At 39.4% G+C, this 20152-nt stretch overlaps 1 protein-coding gene across 3 annotated transcripts in view; it reads right to left on the bottom strand.

Moving 5' to 3' along the window:
• Positions 1-1560: 1560 nt before the first annotated feature.
• The window catches only part of LOC144519143 (FERM domain-containing protein 5-like), a 77522-nt gene continuing 58930 nt past the window's right edge, over positions 1561-20152 (bottom strand). Inside the window, exons 3-15 of one of the 3 annotated variants that reach the window (XM_078252079.1) lie at positions 18348-18452; positions 16597-16639; positions 16344-16422; positions 12792-12889; positions 10140-10263; positions 8199-8286; positions 7884-7972; positions 7138-7201; positions 6637-6728; positions 6454-6528; positions 6191-6259; positions 5963-6069; positions 1561-3622 (exon numbers count right to left, since the gene is read on the bottom strand). In XM_078252079.1, the coding sequence (XP_078108205.1) occupies positions 3036-3622; positions 5963-6069; positions 6191-6259; positions 6454-6528; positions 6637-6728; positions 7138-7201; positions 7884-7972; positions 8199-8286; positions 10140-10263; positions 12792-12889; positions 16344-16422; positions 16597-16639; positions 18348-18452 (1620 nt within the window). In that variant the 3' untranslated portion in view covers positions 1561-3035. Of the gene's footprint in view, positions 3623-5962; positions 6070-6190; positions 6260-6453; positions 6529-6636; positions 6729-7137; positions 7202-7883; positions 7973-8198; positions 8287-10139; positions 10264-12791; positions 12890-16343; positions 16423-16596; positions 16640-18347; positions 18453-20152 lie in introns of those variants that run through there. The other 2 variants (XM_078252088.1, XM_078252096.1) reach the window with 2 other exon arrangements.

Below are 20152 nucleotides of genomic sequence, written 5' to 3'. Positions count from 1 at the left end.
GCAAACTGACAAAAAATATCAGACAACAGAGGATTCTTTGGTAGGTGTGACGATGAAGACTGCAGTAGAGCGTAAACATGACTTATCTTCTCTCTTGTAAGCTGAAAACTATACATCCACTGTAAAAAAAAAAAATAATGCGGTGTAATGAAAAATCAGTTTGTACAAAAATGGAAACATGATTTAAATATTCAGTCTTTACAGACAAATGCATACATTTGAACACAGCAGGGCTAAACAACATATGACCTTTTAACTCAACATGAATCAAAAACAAGCTCTCTTAAGTGTATACTGTGGGGAAAATCGCACAAATTGTACTTTACAATGGTAATGGATATGATCTTGTTTTTTATATTAACAGTATTGCACATCAAGAAACTCGTTCTACAGAGTGTGGAACTCAAAGAACTAACCACTTTACTATCACTACAGCGCTAGCTCACATAGTACCATCACCTTTTCAACTACCGTAAAAGTAACTACTGCAAAGTGACAACTGTTCCTTACACACAAAATTTGCTTGTTTATGGATATTGAAATTCATTATATTGTTATATTTATTGCTCAAATTATGTTGTTAGGTTCATACACATAGACAAACAACATAAAATGAGACTTTAAAGTTCAAATTATAGGAAGTAAAAAGTAAATTTTCTGCCTCGAGTGACCTGTCTTATAACACGATCGATCAAAAACCAGCGAGCATCGTCTGAGTTAGCAGACACATAAGTAATTAATTGTCTTAAAAAACCCAACCACATTTTTTTTTAATGAAGAATAAATATTGTTCTTATTGTTTCAATATTTTTTGTCTAACTCGTCCAACTCTGAACTAAAATAAAATGCTGAATCAATAATACTTCTGGTTATTTCACCAATTTCTGAAGTTAAAAAATGTCAATACCATACAAAAAATAAAATCTAAATTTGATGCCTGGTACTACAGGGTTTCTCAAATGACTCTCAAACTTTTAACCTGTGGATTTTAATATTAATACAGTAACTTTCCAAACTGCCTATAGGAGCCTCCTAAACCCCTCAGTTAATCCATGGCCTTACCATTCCTCTTGTTGCATAAATATTGCATCCAATTTATTTTAGGTATGATAAACTGCTGATCAGTCTATAATTACACCAACATATACCCTAGTCCACCACTTGTAGGCTTGTTGAGAGGTCCAATAGTTAACTGTCACAAACTATGTAGTTTAAATGATGCCGTTGATTGCTCTAGGCTGTAAAGATGCAATGCAGGCTAACCTGTGAAATAACGTGTGTGCTAAGGCTGGAGAAGGAGAGCAGACTATTAGTTTCCATCTGTTGACGCAAACTGACAAAAATATCAGACAACAGAGGATTCTTTGGTAGGTGTGACGATGAAGACTGCAGTAGAGCGTAAACATGACTTATCTTCTCTCTTGTAAGCTGAAAACTATACATCCACTGTAAAAAAAAATAATGCGGTGTAATGAAAAATCAGTTTGTACAAAAATGGAAACATGATTTAAATATTCAGTCTTTACAGACAAATGCATACATTTGAACACAGCAGGGCTAAACAACATATGACCTTTTAACTCAACATGAATCAAAAACAAGCTCTCTTAAGTGTATACTGTGGGGAAAATCGCACAAATTGTACTTTACAATGGTAATGGATATGATCTTGTTTTTTATATTAACAGTATTGCACATCAAGAAACTCGTTCTACAGAGTGTGGAACTCAAAGAACTAACCACTTTACTATCACTACAGCGCTAGCTCACATAGTACCATCACCTTTTCAACTACCGTAAAAGTAACTACTGCAAAGTGACAACTGTTCCTTACACACAAAAGTTGATTGTAGATATATGAATTATTTGGCTGCTATTTTATAAAATCAGTAAACCTACCACCTCCATTACTTACTTATATCCTTACAATTATCTGTAATTTATAGTAATTGGACAATAAAACTTTATTGGTGTTCTAATGGCTGGACAAAAATGGGAACGTAAGCACACTGGACGTCTGACCACAAACTAAGTCACACTTGTGATAAAATGATAATTCAAGCCATCTGACAGAGCACCACCCACATCACTCCTGGGTCAAATAGCTGCTGCAACTGATTCTCAGCATTTGGTTAAATTAAATAGCCCATATGTTAGGTTGTATACCACATCACGACAATTCAGGGAAGTCAAGAAGTTGTCAATCATCTAAAAGTGATCAATGTTTCTATTCTTATAATTGAGGTTCTAGACCCAACTATCTTTCTGTCACTGTACACTCACGTATCGCTCTACATGGCATATTCCATATATGGCTAAACATTTTAGAAAACAATTATAATATTTGCTAATATTATTTGACTCAGGAGGACTGATCTACATTCAGTAAGTGCTGCTTAGTTTTCCACTTGGCACTTCCTCCAACCCCCAGATACAGATACTAGTACAACTCAAAACTCAAAACAGCCGTTTTAAATCTCATCGCCGTGACCATAATAACATTTTATCATTAATGTTGATTTTGGCTTTGAAATATAAAAATTAGATTAGCTACACTGGCTCTCATCTTCTTTCAAAACTTCAACTCAAACTCTGTTTTCACAACACACACCCCAACACATCGGGTCATTATGTCTTACAATAATGTTGCAACATATCAATTAATATAAAAATAAAGGCAACTATCATCTGTGATAAACTAAGTGAAGTCTTTCAGACTTGCTTGTCCCTTTCAGTGTTTGAATTTAACCCTGATGCTGTGGCTTTGTGTAAAAATAAAATGTCTTGAAATGACCTGAATTTCCAAAGTAAAATGTGATTTGCTTTGCTCGCAGTGATGGTCAAACATAATAAACAAGGCTCTTCAGGGGACAGTCCGACAAGTCCGTGGCTTGTGACAGGAACTCGTTCTTGGGGAAAGCTGAGTTGATATTAGGAATAGGGCTGCCATCTCTCCTCCTCCCACCCTCTCTGTTGTACAGTATGTGTCCCATATTCATCAGTAGAAGCCTGTGTTGTGTCATTCAATCTCTCCTTCAGTTGCTGATGAGGAAACCTCCCATCCACCGTAACTTACAAGCAAACCAGCGCCGCAGAGGGCAGAAGTATTCAAAGTGGAACTGCTGGAATTCAGGTGTCTTGCGGATGTCTCTCAGGAAGGCAATGTCCAGGTCTGACTCTGTCAGCATGATGAGGAGGAGCAGCAGGGCGAACAGCAGTCCAATGGTAACCAGGAACAGACGCAACACACTCAGGATGAACTTGTTCAGCTCCTCCACGTCGCTCGGTGGTGATGACCTGTCCCTGACAATACGCAGTGCTCTCCTGCCGGAAGAAAACTCTGCTGCGTGGCCATCCTTCGACGTGCCTGCCTCGGACTCTTTGTCACCGTTGCTACAGGGGGCACCGTTAAGGTGACGAGCCAAAGGCATCTCCATCCCGTGTTCGGCCACAGGTGTGGGCAGCACGCTGTCGGAGGGGCTGTAGGCCTCGTCTGAGATGACTGCTGATGTGCTTGCCTCGCTGCCGTCCATCATGTGGCCCCGAGAAGACATGAAGGAATCGCCATGGGAGACGGATCGCACAGGTGTGGAGTGGGCGCTGTCTCGAAGGGACTCCAGACCTGCAAACCCACAGTAGAGGAAGCAAGTTCATAAGGGAGACATGTTTAATAACTGGGAGGTATTGTTCTTTCTTGTCACATTTAAAGAAAGACTCTGACATGACTTTCTTATACCTCAGACCTCATAAAATTCATGAGAAATGTATTATGTCAACAAGTCATTGATGCAAACATCAGACTATATAGAACCTGTCCCTGTTCTTTAAGTGATTAAAAGCGGTTTAAGGGGAAATTATGTTCAGATGGAGTTTAATTAGTCCTAAAGCAGAGAGTTGAGTGTCTTTGAGTTTTAGCCTGGTTTGCTGGGAATCTTTAAGCACACTACACTCTGTTGAACACTGTGCCAACATTAATTATTGTGACATGGCCAGAAGGGAAGCATTATTTGTTGCTAATGGTTGGCCTGTCATGAGTCATGACCTATGTTCAAGAGACTGATCCTGTCCTCCGGTCATGTGATCTATGTCGAAATGAAATGGCTACAAGTGGCAACTCTAACCTTAAAGTGAACATGAATCATAAGAACAACTGTTACTCAGCTATCCATGTTCTCTGGAAGCTAGATAATGACTTTGTTATCCACCACAATCGACTACAGCAACATATTATTGGATAATTTGATGTGATATTCATTTGGGTTTTGGCATCAGAGAAACATACAGCATCACCCTGAAATATTTGGCTCATTGTTCGAACGCTATTCTTTGAGAGAAAGTCGTCCCAATTTGAACCCACAAGAAGAATCACTACAAAAAGGCAGCACTCCATAACTCTGCATGATGAAACCAGCCCCAGTTTTTACCTGCACAGTTTGCAGGCGGGTTGCAGCCATGGAGTTGGGATTGGACAGCTAGCCTGGAAGGGCTCCTGGAGCTCTGTCCCGACCCAGGACCAGAGCCTGAGGTGGAAGAACCCCCAGGAAGGGCGGGGAAGAGCGGTAGGACCCCCAGAACCTTGCCCAAGAGCCTGGGTCCCAGAGACAGCACGCGCACATTCACATCTCGGTAGCAATGGTTAATCATGCGCAAGTGAACGTTCACCTTGGTCTTGATCCGGATCAGACACTTCACCATGATTCAAGGAGAGGAAAAAGCCGTTTAACCCTTACTGTGTTCCAAACACCTTTTGCTTCTCTCCTTTTTTCCCCTTTATCTCTGTCTGTTATTGAAGCTGCCTCTCCTCTCTCTCTATCTCCCTGCTGTCTGTCTTTGTCTCTGACTGCGACTGGCTAGCTATGCAGCCCTCCCTTCTCCACAGCGACCTCCCACATGCTGGCAGGCAGGCTGACAGTGGTAGATAAATCGAAAGACCGACAGAGAGTGAAAGACAAGGCCCTGGAATGTGGCTCACTTGTGTCACAGTTCACCTCGTCCCTCCCTGCTGTCGGCCGTGACACACATGGCATGGCCCGGCCCTTGACAGCAGGCGCTATTTTTAGGCTAAGATATTATTACCAGTGGAAATGCCAGCACAGAGAGAGCAACAGGACAAAACACAGGGGGTTTGTTTCAGTGTTGCAACAGTGGGGTGCGATGTCAGAGCCTGCTCTCTATGGCAATGACAAGAGGGGGTCTCTTTTGTTGAAAACAGACTATGCTATAAGTTTATTTAGTTGTAGTTAGGCACATCCACCGACTCACAGTGGCAGCATTGGCAAAAGGTTAATAGCCAGTTGGAGGAAAGATGGGACAGTAAGTGCCCTTTATAAACTGACAGGATGACTTTCTCATGTTAAAATAATGCCCGAGGCCCTGTGTGTGTGTGTGTGTGTGTGTGTGTGTGTGTTCACATGGGGAGGCTACTTTGTCTAAACAGGATATGTGTGTGTATTAAAATATTGTGTGAGAGCCTTAAAAAGGACCCCAGAAATGTTTTGCCTTGGGTGTGTAATCCATAGCTGATCCAGTCACATGGACTAAGAAAGTGATTCCCAATCATATTGTACTCCAGGGGTACGCTTATGTAGTTGCCAAGTTGTATGTGTAATGATTGTGGAGTAACTCAACTAATTAAAAAAATAGTATATATATATATATAGCAATCACTCTATAATCCATTTATATGAACACATTTGTTATAGGATGGCTGGTCTTGGATAAAGGGGTATTTAAGTTCATCTGACAGGGCTGAGTGGGTACATCTGGGGAAAAAAGGTTGGCAACTAATGGACTAAGAGACGTGCAGGCTTACTGACCAACATCTGCTTCACACTGAGAGAGGTGATCTCTTGCTCACTCGCCCAGTCCAGATGTCAGAAAGCATGAGGACCTCCCGTCAGCCACAGTGGGGGTTTTTTTGTACCAAATTTCTCTATAGGTTTACAGTAAGTGTGTGTTTTACCCTCCATGATGGAGATGTGCACAGCTCTCCGTCGGGTCCTTGGCACACTGGTCAAACGAGGGCCGTGGGTGATGGATGGACAGCTCCTACTTGGCACCATGCCAGCTCTGGAGAGAAAAAAAAAAAACCATCCTTGTTCACACATGGCATATACATCAAATGCATAGGCTTAAGCTAGGGCTATTTTAGGGCTGCAGGCAATATTTTCTATTTGTTAAGGATTCTGACCTGTGTATCTCAGGGGGGTCTCTCTTAATTTTGGCGCTTTGTTCCATCACCTCTTTTGCAACCTTTCCACTGAGAAAACATAAAAAAGAAAATCTGTTATGTTTGTTATATCTATACAATACGTGAGCACTAAAACAAGCCCTGCAACACCGTAGGACATATTATGTATAACATTTTTAGCCAAGGCTGTTATAATATGAACTTACTATTCATAACTTGTGCTTCTATAAAGTATTACAAATACTTTGTGAGTAATTCAATACCTGTATCTAAAGCGACTACCCTTGAAGAAGAGATTACTACTGGACACAGTGCGGACTTGACTCGACTTTTCCAACCTGTGATGAAATAGAAAGAGAAAACATAATTTACATCATGATAATGATCATGCCCTAATTTTAATTATGTCCGTTGTACAGTTTTGTGTTTCAGGTCTTGTGACTCACTTGTAGAAGGCTTGATTCTCCACTCCGCACTTCCACAGATGCTTACAGGCCTCAGGTGTAGGTGCAAAGTATGTCAGTATGATCTTCCTATCCTGTAACAGTACAGTAAATCCAGTACAATAACTCATACATACAGTACATTATATATAAATATAAATCATACTTCAACCAAACTCCTTGTGGTGACATTTTCTCATCATGTGAAGAGAAAATGTCTGCATAGTCTTTCCTGTCAGATTTACTGAGCTCTTGGCTACATGGCATTAGGACTGATCGGTCAAAGCACACAGTATACTAACCAACTCTCAGACAGTGGCTATTATTTGCTCTTTTGCTGTTAAACCCCATGGCTAACACATTTTTGTCCAATAATTTCCCCTTTACTTCACTATTAAGAATATATTACATTGGCTCGCCATGAATAAAACATGGCCACACCCATTTAACTTACTGAGCTCTGCAGGCTAGAACAGGGAAGGTTTTAATAATGCATACGCATACCTCCATCTGATTTGCATATATATGGAATGTCTTTGCTTCAAACTTGAGTTTGGTCACCTCCTCCCTGAGTTTAAGATACAGACAGACAGAAAGACAGACAGACAGACAGGGAAATGATGCCAAATGGAAACAGAAGAAGACAAAGTAGGAAATAGGAACACATATCAGAACAAATAGAGAGATGGAGGGAGAAAAGAGAAAAAAGGGAGAGGTAAAGTGGTAAAATATTAATTGTAATAATAAGGTTGAAAGTGTTTCATTTCGGTGTTGAAAAGTCTCAACACGTTGATTCCAGTCACAGAAAATGACAACAATAAGCTGCAAGAGATGGAAAAAACAACTGATTTCTACAACAACACAATACCAAACAACGTTGACTCTGTAATAACGCCTTAGCTTCTCAGCTAATTGACTCAGCTGTCTTGTAAAGGTTACTAATATAATCTTGTATGGATCATAGGTTTCTTTTTGTTTCTTTTGGACTCCTTGTTTACTCCTTGCACATAGATATTTTGAATTACTTTAATACCTGACATTATTTAGAAGAAGAGTATAGCAAAGTTGTACTAGATCACTCGCAGTGTCGACATTAAAAACTTAAAAATATAGACTAACGTTAAAAAGCTTGTTTGGAGTTTGCAGGCCCTTTGTACACGCTGTTAATTAAGGGAGGATGTATGTTCATAGACATTTTTTGTGGTTATTATCTAGCATCATGTTCAATTTTAACCAGTATCTGAACTCACCATTTCAGTAAATGGACCCTCCTGTTTCCTTGCAGCACAGTGAATCCAAAAGGAGTAAAGGCCAGAAAAGCTGGGTTGCCAGACACATCCTGACAGGCACATATACCCATGTTTTTGTTATTGTAGAATGAGATTATATTTTCTTGTAAATCTCCTACATTGATAAAAGGACACTTTAAGACAGACAGAGTGTAACATATTCATTTTATGATTGACTTTATAGGTCATCTCACATTTACTCAAAAAACATTAAGCATAGGCTCATAGAAAGCACAAGCTCATAATGATATAAAACATTTGTTTAATAAAGACCACCTTGCATGGATGAGGGTCCACTCCATACGTCTCCAGCATCTGAGCCTTGTGGAGGAAGTTGAGCTCTGACGTTTCAGGACTCTGACCTCTGGGAGAAAGGAAAGTCAGTCAAGGGTATCAAAGGTGTGTAACGTGTATTCTATTTCCTCATCATTTCATTGAAAAGTTGTGCTTATTTTTTGATAAATAAGATGACAAACACAGGAGCAAATGTATGGAAGTAGGAGCACATTTTTCCCCACATTACCCATCTTCTCTATAGTTTTGAATTCTGCCAGCATTATGATGAAAAAACATTTAAGGGAAAATCCTTACATGTTTTTTTACCTGTGCTGACGTGGTGGAAATGAGCAATAGAGGGCAGTGTAGGATCAAATCTTTAACTAGTGTCTGTGTCCTACTGGGTTCTAGCTACTGTGTATGTGTGTGTGCGTGCATGCGTTCAAGTATGTGTGTGTGTTAAAGACAGAGATCAAGAGAAGATCAGAGAAAAATACAAAGGTTCTTCTAACAAAGTGGCTTGATTCACTTGAAGTATCAACAAATAAATCAAACACAAAGTACTCTAGCCCATCAACCATGAAGTCATCAACGGGAGGAGTAGCCGGATGCTCTCGGTGCTAGGGTTACCGTGTGTACCTGCTCTGGCCTTGGCACTTACTGTCTGGCACCCTTCCACTTTAAGGCAACGTTAACTGAACCTGACTGACTGTCTTCTAGACATGTATCAGTCCCCAGGCACAAAACATACACTGACTGCACCTGCAGCATAAAATAACTACCATCCTGATGACACAAAATCTAAAAAGGTGGTCAGCCTTTGCCAACACCACCAATCTTAGGGGTTAGCAACCAGGTAAAGCTGCTTTTGCAGATGATACAGTCACAGTTGCACACCAACACCTCTTTGAAAGTGCAAAAACATGAACCGGGTGGGGGTGAGGGTCATGTAGAAGAATAAGTGGGGACTGTGACATCCCCACTTCAGACCTGTCCACCACAATGGTCATCACCCGCTGTGTGCCGGATTAAGAATAACATCCAACACCACCGCCATTACACCAGACCTTTTACTGCCACAGGATGGAACATGCAGTAGCCCAAGCTCTCCCGAAGTGCTCAAAGAGAGCACAAACTTTAAAAAGGGATCATGAAACATCCAAGAAAAAGTTTTTAATTATAAAACAGAAGAATGTGTGACTGGGTAAAGCTGTCTTTTCTCTGGACTACTTCTGAAATCCAATCATTGGAAGCTAAATAGTGTGAACTGTTCCCAGACTCTTTGAACTATCAGCACCACCAATTAATGGTTGCCCAAGCACCGGCATTTTGGACAATGTTTGCCTGTGGCAGGGCCCCCCAACACTGACAAATTGTATGGAGCAACCTGCCAGCCAAATACTGTAGTCTGGAGGATGCTGCAGACGGGTCCTCTCATGTGCAGCATGAGTCAGAGTCTGTACTGAACCTCTACATAAACATATCAGTGCCTGGTTGTGCAGGGTTGGGTAGGCAAATCTACAGAGCCTGTGTGAAGGCAACTACTGTAAAACAACACAGGACCAAAACGAAACAACACACAAACCATATGAATGAAGTGAATACTCAGCACATTAAGTAGCTATAAAATGTCCAACCTATAGCTGAAATATGTATCAGATTATTAACTTGCAGATGTGTTCTGAATGTGAGATGTCATCTTTTGGTTGGACAGAATAAACTGGTTGTTTAGCGTTGGTTGTGAGAATATAATCTGTCTATAAAACCATCACAGCAGTCAGCAACTGTATTTTAGTTTCCTATGACTGACCTATGAATTTAAGACGCACTATAAGAGTTCAGTTTGTAGCACCAGCAACAGTTTGGTGTGCTTTTGTGATGCACTGCACAGTGGCTGCTATTGAAGTAAAGGAGTACACAGGTAGACAGGCGTCGCCTTACATTAGCTCAGTCTTGTGGATGTCAGCAATCCGCCGCTCCAACTTCTCTGAGTGCTTGGGGAAGAACTGGAACTTGGAGCTGTAGCCCTCTGGGTGTTTCCCGGGGTCATGGTCACCAATTTCAGCTGGAAAATGGGGGATAAAAATATTAATTATATAGTAATTTCAAATGTAATTATCGTTCCAAACCTTATACTGTAGCTGACACTGGCTGTGAGTACAACATGCAGCAATAAGTGAACATAATATGTGATGCATACCTAACAAGTGTTGAACTGCTTTCTGCAATGAGCAAATGGTGATGAGTGATGGTGGGCAGATGATTCATAGATACACTGCAATCACGAAGGTCATATTTTCACATCAAACTTTTTTTGATATGAAAAAGTATTATAATGAAATGTATCAAATGTTATCTTTGTAACCATTTACTGTACCAAGGACATATTTACTGTGGTGCATGGTTCAAAGATAATGCCTCAACATAAAGCTCACAATACAAATTTGTACATAATGCAAAGATCATCATCAAGGATTTGAATACACCTGTGCACAAAAAGGGCACACACAAAAACTATTTTATGATAAAAAGAACTCTTTGCTAATTGTTAACCTTGAGTCCAGGCAGTACTTTTTCAGGTGGCATGTCTATACAATCAAAAAAAACTGCCAGTGTTCTCTGCATGGCTGCAGCCAGCTTCAGCAGCCTAGTTTACAAACCACTAACATGAGTTTACAGATGGTGGAGGAACTACACAGAGAGTTTGGCTACTTGTCTGCTCTCTGGGGAGCTCTGTACTGCTCTGGCAGCCAGTACCGTTGAAAACTGCATTTTAGACAGCCCAAAACATTCCAGTTTATGTGTGTTACAGACATTATGGCTTCACATTTTCTGGCATGTTGGCAGTCCCAAAGAGTACTTTTATAAGCCAGAGACACCTGGTGAAGAAATGCTTTACAGAAAGGAAAGGCTCAGACAGACACTTATTTGGAAAGGCAAAGTGAAAAAGACTGAAGCCAAAATGAGCAAAAGCATAATAATAATAATAATAATAATAATAATAATACTAGGCTTTCTACATTTTTGCCCCAAAATGGTGGAATTCTCTCTCTCAGCTTGTCCCCCACTATTGAGATCTTCAAGAGTCATTTTAAAAACACACCTCTACTCATTAGCTTTCAACTGTGTCTAACTTAACCAGAGCAGGTCATTCTCCTGAAGGTCTAGGTTGTTACTATGGCTTCTTTGTGTCCTGTGCCTTTACTATTATTATTATTATTATTATTATAAATATCATTACTATTATCATCACTTTGTTTTTCTTCTTTTCTATTGTGTTTGTTTCCTCCTTTTATTGTTGTTTTCCTTTCTATGTGTTTTGTAAAGCGCTTTGGCTTAACTTTGTTGTGTGTAAAGTGCTGAATAAAGTTGATTTGATACTATACTAACTGTAAGAAAAAATGCCTACAGTTAGCCAGTGCCAAAGTTTTTTACAAATTATCTCATGGTGTAAATAAATAGATGAATACATGGATAAAATCCTGCATAGAAAGGTATAGCAAGCAAGCCAATATAAGCCAATGTTGTGTGGTGTTCAGCGCTACACGGAGACACCCATACATTTAGATTCAGGAACTGGCTGATAAAAGGCTGGATGGATAGCTGGTTGACACGGTGTGTGACAGAGAAACTGTTCCATAATGCATCTCACCTCTCTGCATGTTGATGAGCCTGACAAGGAGCCCGTCAAATAAAACCTGGCATATTCCAAGACGATCATCATCTTTCTTTTCTTTTTTTTTTACAAAACTATAATAACTATATTTTACTAACTAGTTGTTTTTTTTAAAAGGGAAACATACCGACATTTTCATTGAATTCTTCTTTTCATTGAGTAATAATAACTGTGTCTAAATTGCTTTTTATGGTGCTTACTAAAATTAGAATTTTCAATTCAAAGTAAAAACAACAAATTCAGATTTTCAAGGTCCCCATCAAATGAAAATGAGTAGTATGAGCCTTTGACCTCTGAACACGCTCTGCTTGCACATTTGCACACACCCACACAGTAAAGTACATGTATGGCAGAATGTGAACACACACACACACACACACACACACACACACACACACACACACACACACACACACACACACACAGCTGGCAAGTGTAACAAGCAGGGTTATATGAAAATAATCTACAGTAGGTCAGAAACATTATTAATTATATATTTCAAGTGTGGTATTATATATATATATATATATATATATATATATATATATATATATATATATATATATATATATATATATATATATATATATATATATTGTTCATTTACAGTTGTAGTTTAGGGTGCGATTCCGACATGAGGACCACAACTGTGGAAGCTGAAGGTAATCAACTCTGAAATTCAATCATGTCATTTTCCATCAAAACAAGGTGTAGATATAACATGTAATTGCCTCAAATGCACCAGTCAGAGGACACCATGCCACTGATTGTCTTTCTGTTCCAGATTGAAATGTTTGACTCTCATGAGGAAATTTGTGCTTGTTTGACAGTTTGATTTAAAATAAAGGTCCAGTAGTCCGGTTGAAAGCTTTGCAGCATTTCTAATGCTTAAATGACGACTCCTTATTTTGTCGTACCTTGTAATATGTAGGCAGCCAACAGAGCAGCATCTGATGTCTTGCACAGGAGGCGACCATGGTAGAGATCCCTCTTAACCTGCAGGAAGACGAGATATCTGTGGAGTGGAACACAGAGAAACTGATTTGGGTCATTATTGAGATCAATATCAGCATTCCTTTTCTTGTAAACACGCGGTGGATGTTTACAATTTTAAGGTAAGGTGTCCCTTGAGACTGCAAGTGAGTTGAAGACATTGTTAGGATAAGAAATCTTGAGAATACTATATTAAAGTAAGTAAATTAAATTAAGACCTTAGGCTGACTTTTTGTACCTGAGACTAAACCTGCAAACACTCTAATAGTTTAAGATGCTGTTCTTAGAAACAAAGAAAAGGATATATTGACTGTCTTCACGAGTCTGCGTTAGATGCTAAGTCTGTAATTATTTCAGATAAGCTACAGTACCTTCAGCTCTACACAGTGAACTGTAAAATAAATGTAGCTAACAACAGCACCCATTATGCTAGGGCCCTTTCACAACCCTTTTATTGTGGTACAACAATTAACCCAAATAAATGTGCCTACCTCGAGGCAGAACTTGAGCTAAAGCATAATCATTTTGAGAATTGACAATGATCTAAAAGTATGATTGCTGGTTTGCACCGAAGTCCACAACAACAACTCAATCTGCTGGTCTCGTCCACAACATCCAAAGATTACACATACACTACCGGTCAAAAGTTTGGGGTCACTTAGAAATTTCCATTCCACTCCATTATAGACAGAATACCAGCTGATCTGAGTGGGTGGCTGATCTTTAATGCAATATCTACATTGCCCATAATCAGCAACCATTCATCCAATGTTCCAAAGTCACATACTGTTTACTAATCTGATATCATTTTAAAAGGCTAACTGAGAAAACATTGGATAACCCTTTTGTAATTATGTAAGCACATAATGTAATCTGAAAACTGCTGCCCTGGTTAAAAAAAACAATGCAACTGATCTCAGCTGGTATTCTGTCTATAATGGAGTGGAATGGAAATTTCTAAGTGACCCCAAACTTTTGACCGGTAGTGTATGTCAATTTTTCTGCTCAGCATTCATTTCCAACGCCTGTGATTTTGGCTTCTCTACAAGCAGCAAAGCAATACACACTGTAGTATAGCTGCACTAAGCATTGCAATGAAGAATGTCAGAGTACAGATGGGGTGTATTATTGAGCCCTTTTACATCACCACCACCTTGTTGTGAAATATATACAGAAAATTAAAAGCTGAAAGCAACATGAAAAGCTATGCGAAATGTTGCTACCTTTCATGCCTATGCATATCTACTATGCATTTGTAGGTCTGTGAGAGCTTCCAGTCAGAACAGATGGCGCAATATGGAGGAGCTATCCCTTGCCAGCGCTCCAGCTCAATCACGAAGAGCTGGATTGCAAATAAGATTTCACTGAGTGGCAACCAGTCGAGGGATGTGATTTACAGGGATCTGTGCGCTCGGTAGCTCTCTGACTCCTCACTCCTTACAGCAGTTTGTTCAGCTGTCAAGGATGCCATACACAATGGAGAGGAGCATCATGACACTGCAGCCCACTGTATAAAAAAAAAGGAATACTCAAATCCCGCTGCACACAGACTCACTGTTTAGCTCTGGATATTATGTTTTTTTCTTTTGGACCTGCATCACGTATTGCATTTACAATACATTAACATTTTAAATATTGTAGTTGAGATGACCTAAGATGGTAATTTTCACTCGAAAAAAGTAAGGATGGTTACAGACCTAAGCAGTATGTACTGAAAGGATTCTCCGTTCAGACAAAAGCAATTATTCTTTAAAACCTCTATCCAAGCTACAGTGCTCTTATCCATTTTTCAATTATCTGAAAGCTGCATGCATACAATGATAAGAATACTTTTGATATGATTTTATGAGACAAGGAAATTAATAGAAAGGCAGAAGATAGGGACATTCCCTTTGGTTCAATGAAATCAGTCTCTGAGTGCTGTGGAGTCGGACGTTTTATGCTACTTAGGTTTGTCAGCATTTTTGGTTATGACTCCCAAAATAGTTGTATGATGTAATTGTCCTTAGTTGAGTGTAAGAAGAAGATTTATAGGCCACTTGTGCTGAATTTCTGTTTTTAAATAGACATCACTTTTTCCACATTAAGTTTGATAACACCAGTGAGTGGTCAAATAAACCCAATAAGTAGCTGCAATGAATAACTAGAGCTGCAATACCAGAGGAAAAAGAATATAAGAAGGGTTTCTCAGGATGTAGGCTCGCATTGCCAGACCTTCCTTCACAGCGCTGTGGAGGAAAGTCTGGCTAGTCCACACAGCATTCCTGGATAGGAAAGAAACGTGTTTTGGTTTATTGGCATTTCTTTAAACCAATCGCAATCGTTTTGTGTGGCGCAAAGCTGGTAGGGTGCCTCTACAAAATAGCCTCGGGAAGGAACTTGTTTTGGTGGAACGTGCACATAGGTAGGGGAGCTCTGGAATGAAAATGGCTGTTGAGTGTGCAATGAGAATTTTACTCAAAAAAGATAAATATAATTTGATTGTGGGTTATAGCTCGGAGGATGTTTCCCGAATCGACCAGAATTTAGAATGCCAAGACAAAGAAAGCAGAAGGTGACATCCAGCCGAAAATGAGGGACATCCGGCGGACCTCTGGCGGCACCGGAACAATCCCGTAAATGAAACGTTGTCATTATAGACTACTCAGGATGTTCTTCTTGTCTGTGGAAAGGTTTGTGAAGAATAGTTTGATGCTATAACACATTTGATTCAGAAAACTGTGCCCCTTAGACATGGCATTAAACATGGCATCATGCAAGCTATGATTTGCAACATGAGATCATTTCCTCCTGTTATATACATTTCATTAATCAAAACACATGCAATACTTGTGACACGCATGAGTATACAAGTAGAGTAGAACTTGCAAATTAAGTCTGAGAAAATTGTCTCAAGTTATGTCACTTGAGTCACGCTGGATGGGGCTGAAGAATACACGTTTGAAAATCGAAAAAGTGTGGGTGTGGAGTTAGAAAGAAGTGAGCTTACCAGACCTCTGTTGCTCCTTATCTCTGCTTGAGGCTAGCAGCTCGAGGCTATGTTAGCCGCTACTAGCTTAACACACCTGATGACCAAACTGTCTGTAGTCGAGTTGCATTGTGGGTAATGTAGGTGCCAGGTTTTGACAAGGAAGAAGAATCCATGGAATAAAAAAGATGATATTTCTGGTGCTGGTGCATCGATTCTGATCCACTTAAAAAATAAAAAATGTTACATAAGAGTAATGCTAAATCGATGAAGTACTCTTTTAAAACACTGCTCAACCCGACTGCCATTTGTACAATTTTCTTGTATTGATTGGTTTGATTTAAATGGAAATGCAAAACAAATCACTAAAGAGGCATTAACTTGTCACAACTCTCACCTCTGAAACTTCACTAGTGGGAGAGAAAGAGAGTAATGAGAGGCAAACATCGTCACTTCCATACATCCCTCAACGCCACCTGCAGCCCACCATGCTATCTTAAAATCTTACCTGGTGATTTCCTCTTTTAGGGCTGCGGGGTCTGGCGGGTAAAACTTGACACGCAAACACATGGTGAATGGAGGCTGGGCTAGGGAACAAAGACAAACATTTAAAACCTATTGTCATGTTTCTAATGTGGTTTCCGTGATTGGTGTGATCTGTTTTTCTTCATCTGTTTTGCACGATATATATTTAGCACATTTATTTTCTTGAAGGTTTCTTATTTAACCAACTAATCAGGCATGTTAAATTAAATACTTACATTTAATTTGTTTGGCAATTGACTTTGTAAACTCCAACCAATGCTGAAAGGGAGAGAAAGAGAGGTAAAGACCACTGAATCTTTAGCTGCTAAACTGTCAGTCTGAAGTCTGATTGCTCAGGAGCTGAGCATGATGACTTGTAATCTATTGCTGGAAGGAACAGCAGAATTACTTCCATCTCCTTGCCTTCTGTTTATTTAGACCCCCTCCACTACAGTCTCCATGCAGAGAGGAGATGAAGGAAAGCTGTTTGCAAGATAATCAGGAGACTGCTGTTCTCTGTCAGAGTGCTAAACATCACGGGCCAAACTGGCTCTAATCAGTGAGATGATGACATGCTGACAATAATGGCGCACTGCGCTCACAATGCAGTAGATGTTAAACACAATGATGCAGTTAGCTTTAATTATTAACTTTTTAGCAACACATTGTCTTAAAATGTCTCTCAGCTAAAATGCAGAGCGAATCTGCAAAGTGGATAACATTTTCAAGTCTTGAAAGCATTTGTAATCCAGTTCAAAAGTGCAATGATTAACACATACTCCAAGTCCTGCAAATTCACAGAGAAGTGTGTTAATTTCTGTGATTGATATTCATATTAATTAAAGGGGTTGGCATTTTTCCAGCTTGCATAATTAACCTGCAGGTCTACCTACGTGTCCTGAATATTTATGTAGAGGATAAAAAAAGACTCATTTGACCAGTAAGGCCTGGCATTCATATCTAACAACATTTAACAAAGTATCCCTAACTGCCTGTGAGACTCTACCTGGTGATCTACAGACTCTAAAAGACAGTGTAGAGATGGTGAAGACTGACTGGGACAATATGGCCACAGAAGGCTTCCTATCCTTTCATGAGCTTCACAGGGTTTCCTCAGGCCTTTCAAGATTGTTAAGATTTATCATCTTCAAAAATGAGTCTAGCCTGTAAAACACAACGCTGTATTGACAACATTAAATGTTTTTTTACGGGATAAGCAATTCACTCTGTAAACCTAGGTGCACAAATGATTAGCTAATTCAAAAAAGCAAATTATGGAGTTTGTGTGAACTAGTTTTTAATTCAAGGGGCCGATGACTTGGTTGAGAAGGTACGTTTTCATCATATTTGCTGAAACTCTCACTATATCCTGACAGTAGTACACGAGACAGATTAACTGCTTCCTCCTAGTGCTCCTAATGGCATTTGCAAGTTTCCACCGCGCCCAAAGATTACCAACCAATCAGAGTTGAGGAGTCTCTAACACAGTGTCAATGACTGTTCCTGAACTGCAGTCAAATTATCAAACTATAGGCAGTGGTGATGAAATATGAATCAAGATTCTGTTACTGCATTTCCTATTTCTTGCATCAAATGTTTTAAGAAACAGATTTCTTTTCTTTGTTATTCTGTTAGGAGCACCAGGAGGAGGCAGAGGAACTTGAATTTTCCACAAATGATCTGATTCATGTTGTGCTGTCAGGGTAGAGTTTCAACATATACGACAAAAAGCTTCTTTTTTTAATGAAATTTACCAACTGTAGCTTTAAAATCATTCCAGATATTTCAGATGAAAGAATGACACAGAAACAAATGACAAGAGAGGAAGATAGAGAGACCAGAAATGAAAGAAAGGAAGGAAGGAAGAAAGATGGGGATGACAGAGAGAAGGAGACAAAACCAAATCATGAGTCACAGTGTCGCATAGTCAACTGAATTTAATCCAACTGAAATGTAGTTGGGTTTGTTATTCCAAATGAATACTTACCCTCTGCTTATCTGGGTCAACATATCTAATGCCAAAGTAGTCTTTCTCCAGCAGGTTGAGATGGTGGCAGATGAGGTCAAACAGGTATTGTCCCTTGGCATCCCGCTGAAAGAGAAATAATATAAGTTGAGAGAAATTCATATAATGTTTTTGAGGGACATTGACGAGAGAAGGGAAGAGAAAGAAATAGAAAAACAGTAGAGTCTAGACCAAAGTCTACACTCTGCCCAGGTAGGGCAGCAAATAACAACACGTTCACACATTACAAAATCAAGAAGACTTTTTTACAACATATCGATAGTGTCACATCAAAATTGATTTATTTTTCCTTCTCATTGGGATGTTTTTTTGAGCCTCTGAGAAGTCAAAACAGCCACCAGAAAGTGTTTTAATATTTACTACCCTCAAGGGAGATATATGAGGACTATAAAATATTTATATCGAGGCAGCAGCCACCTGCGAAAGCTTCAAGAGATTTCTGCTGCAGAAAAAGACCTGGAAAAGCAGTGAGACAAGGTGTGGGCAAAGGCAGGCTGAAAAGGAGAGGAAGCCCTTGTCATGCAATGCATTGCTAAAACCTGACCCATCCAAAGATATGAATACTTTTTGTATATAATTCAAGAACCTAGAAATACAATGTTTATATTTTTAACTAGGTTGATGAAATAAATTGTTCAAAATAACTAACCTAATTCAAATGTACTATATAGCCTTGATCTGGTGTGAGTGAGGAAACAGACCTGCTATGCTGGCAGTGTAAGCAGGGCCCTTGTATAAAGCTGCGTTGGCCCCAACAGACTCATGAAAAACACAATTTAATAAGGTCTTTATTTAGATTGAACTGCAACAATAAGGTACAGCAAACAAGGCTGCCACTGAATGCATACAAAACATGAGCCAGTAATTGGAACTCTGAAAAGTGATTCAAACAGGTGCCAACACATGCAGTTGATTGAGGGGAGGAGGGTGCAACATATTAAAGAAATAGGTCACTTGATAATGACATTCCTGCAAATATTATCTGCGTCATCTCATTAAAAGCAAGGTAGAGATTGGTATGTTAAGGGCACCTTGAAGTTAGCTAGTTTAGCTCCGTGTCAGCCTTCTCCAAATCAACTGAAATAGTTTTATGGAATAGTTCAGCATACATTAAATTGACATGCAGACATCTAATGTTTTCACCATTGACATCCCCAACCAGTTTACACATACCGATTACAATCTAAGAATATGTGTGGAAACTAAAGTTACTGTTTTCGATAGCATGCAGACTATGGGTTGAATTGAACAGATTTCTCCAACTGTGTTCACTCTACATATAGGTTATAGTTTTTCTTACTATAATGGCAAAGGACAAATATCCTAAAATGCCCTTCAGAAGTGACACTGCATTCCCATAGTGACTCAAAACTGCATAGTCGGAGAAAGTCAAAGGCAGATATATGAGAACGGAAGGGGAAAAAGAGAAGAGAAAGACAAAACCAAATCAAGAGAGGGAGAAAACAGAGGAGGGAGAGAGAGAAAACAAGCCAGGCCAGTTGACACTGATTAATCTGTCTTAATACAGCATGCCACAGCACAGCAATCAAAAAGAGAGGACAGGAGAATAAATGCATTGAAGGATCCAGATATGAAACATTTTTAAATACAATCCCTGTTGAGACAAATTATATATGACAATGTGAGAATCTTTATTATGAAGCCTGTTCACACGTCTGTTTCACTCAATATCAGATTGGTTTAACATATTACTTACGTAATACTAATGTTCCTCTTTGGATTGGGTTAAACCTACTACTGTCTAT

This window comes from Sander vitreus, chromosome 1, assembly GCF_031162955.1.
Source record: "Sander vitreus isolate 19-12246 chromosome 1, sanVit1, whole genome shotgun sequence".
Classification (NCBI taxonomy): domain Eukaryota; kingdom Metazoa; phylum Chordata; class Actinopteri; order Perciformes; family Percidae; genus Sander; species Sander vitreus.
Note: the sequence above shows the minus strand (reverse complement) of the source record. Positions and strands in the feature narration are given on the sequence as shown.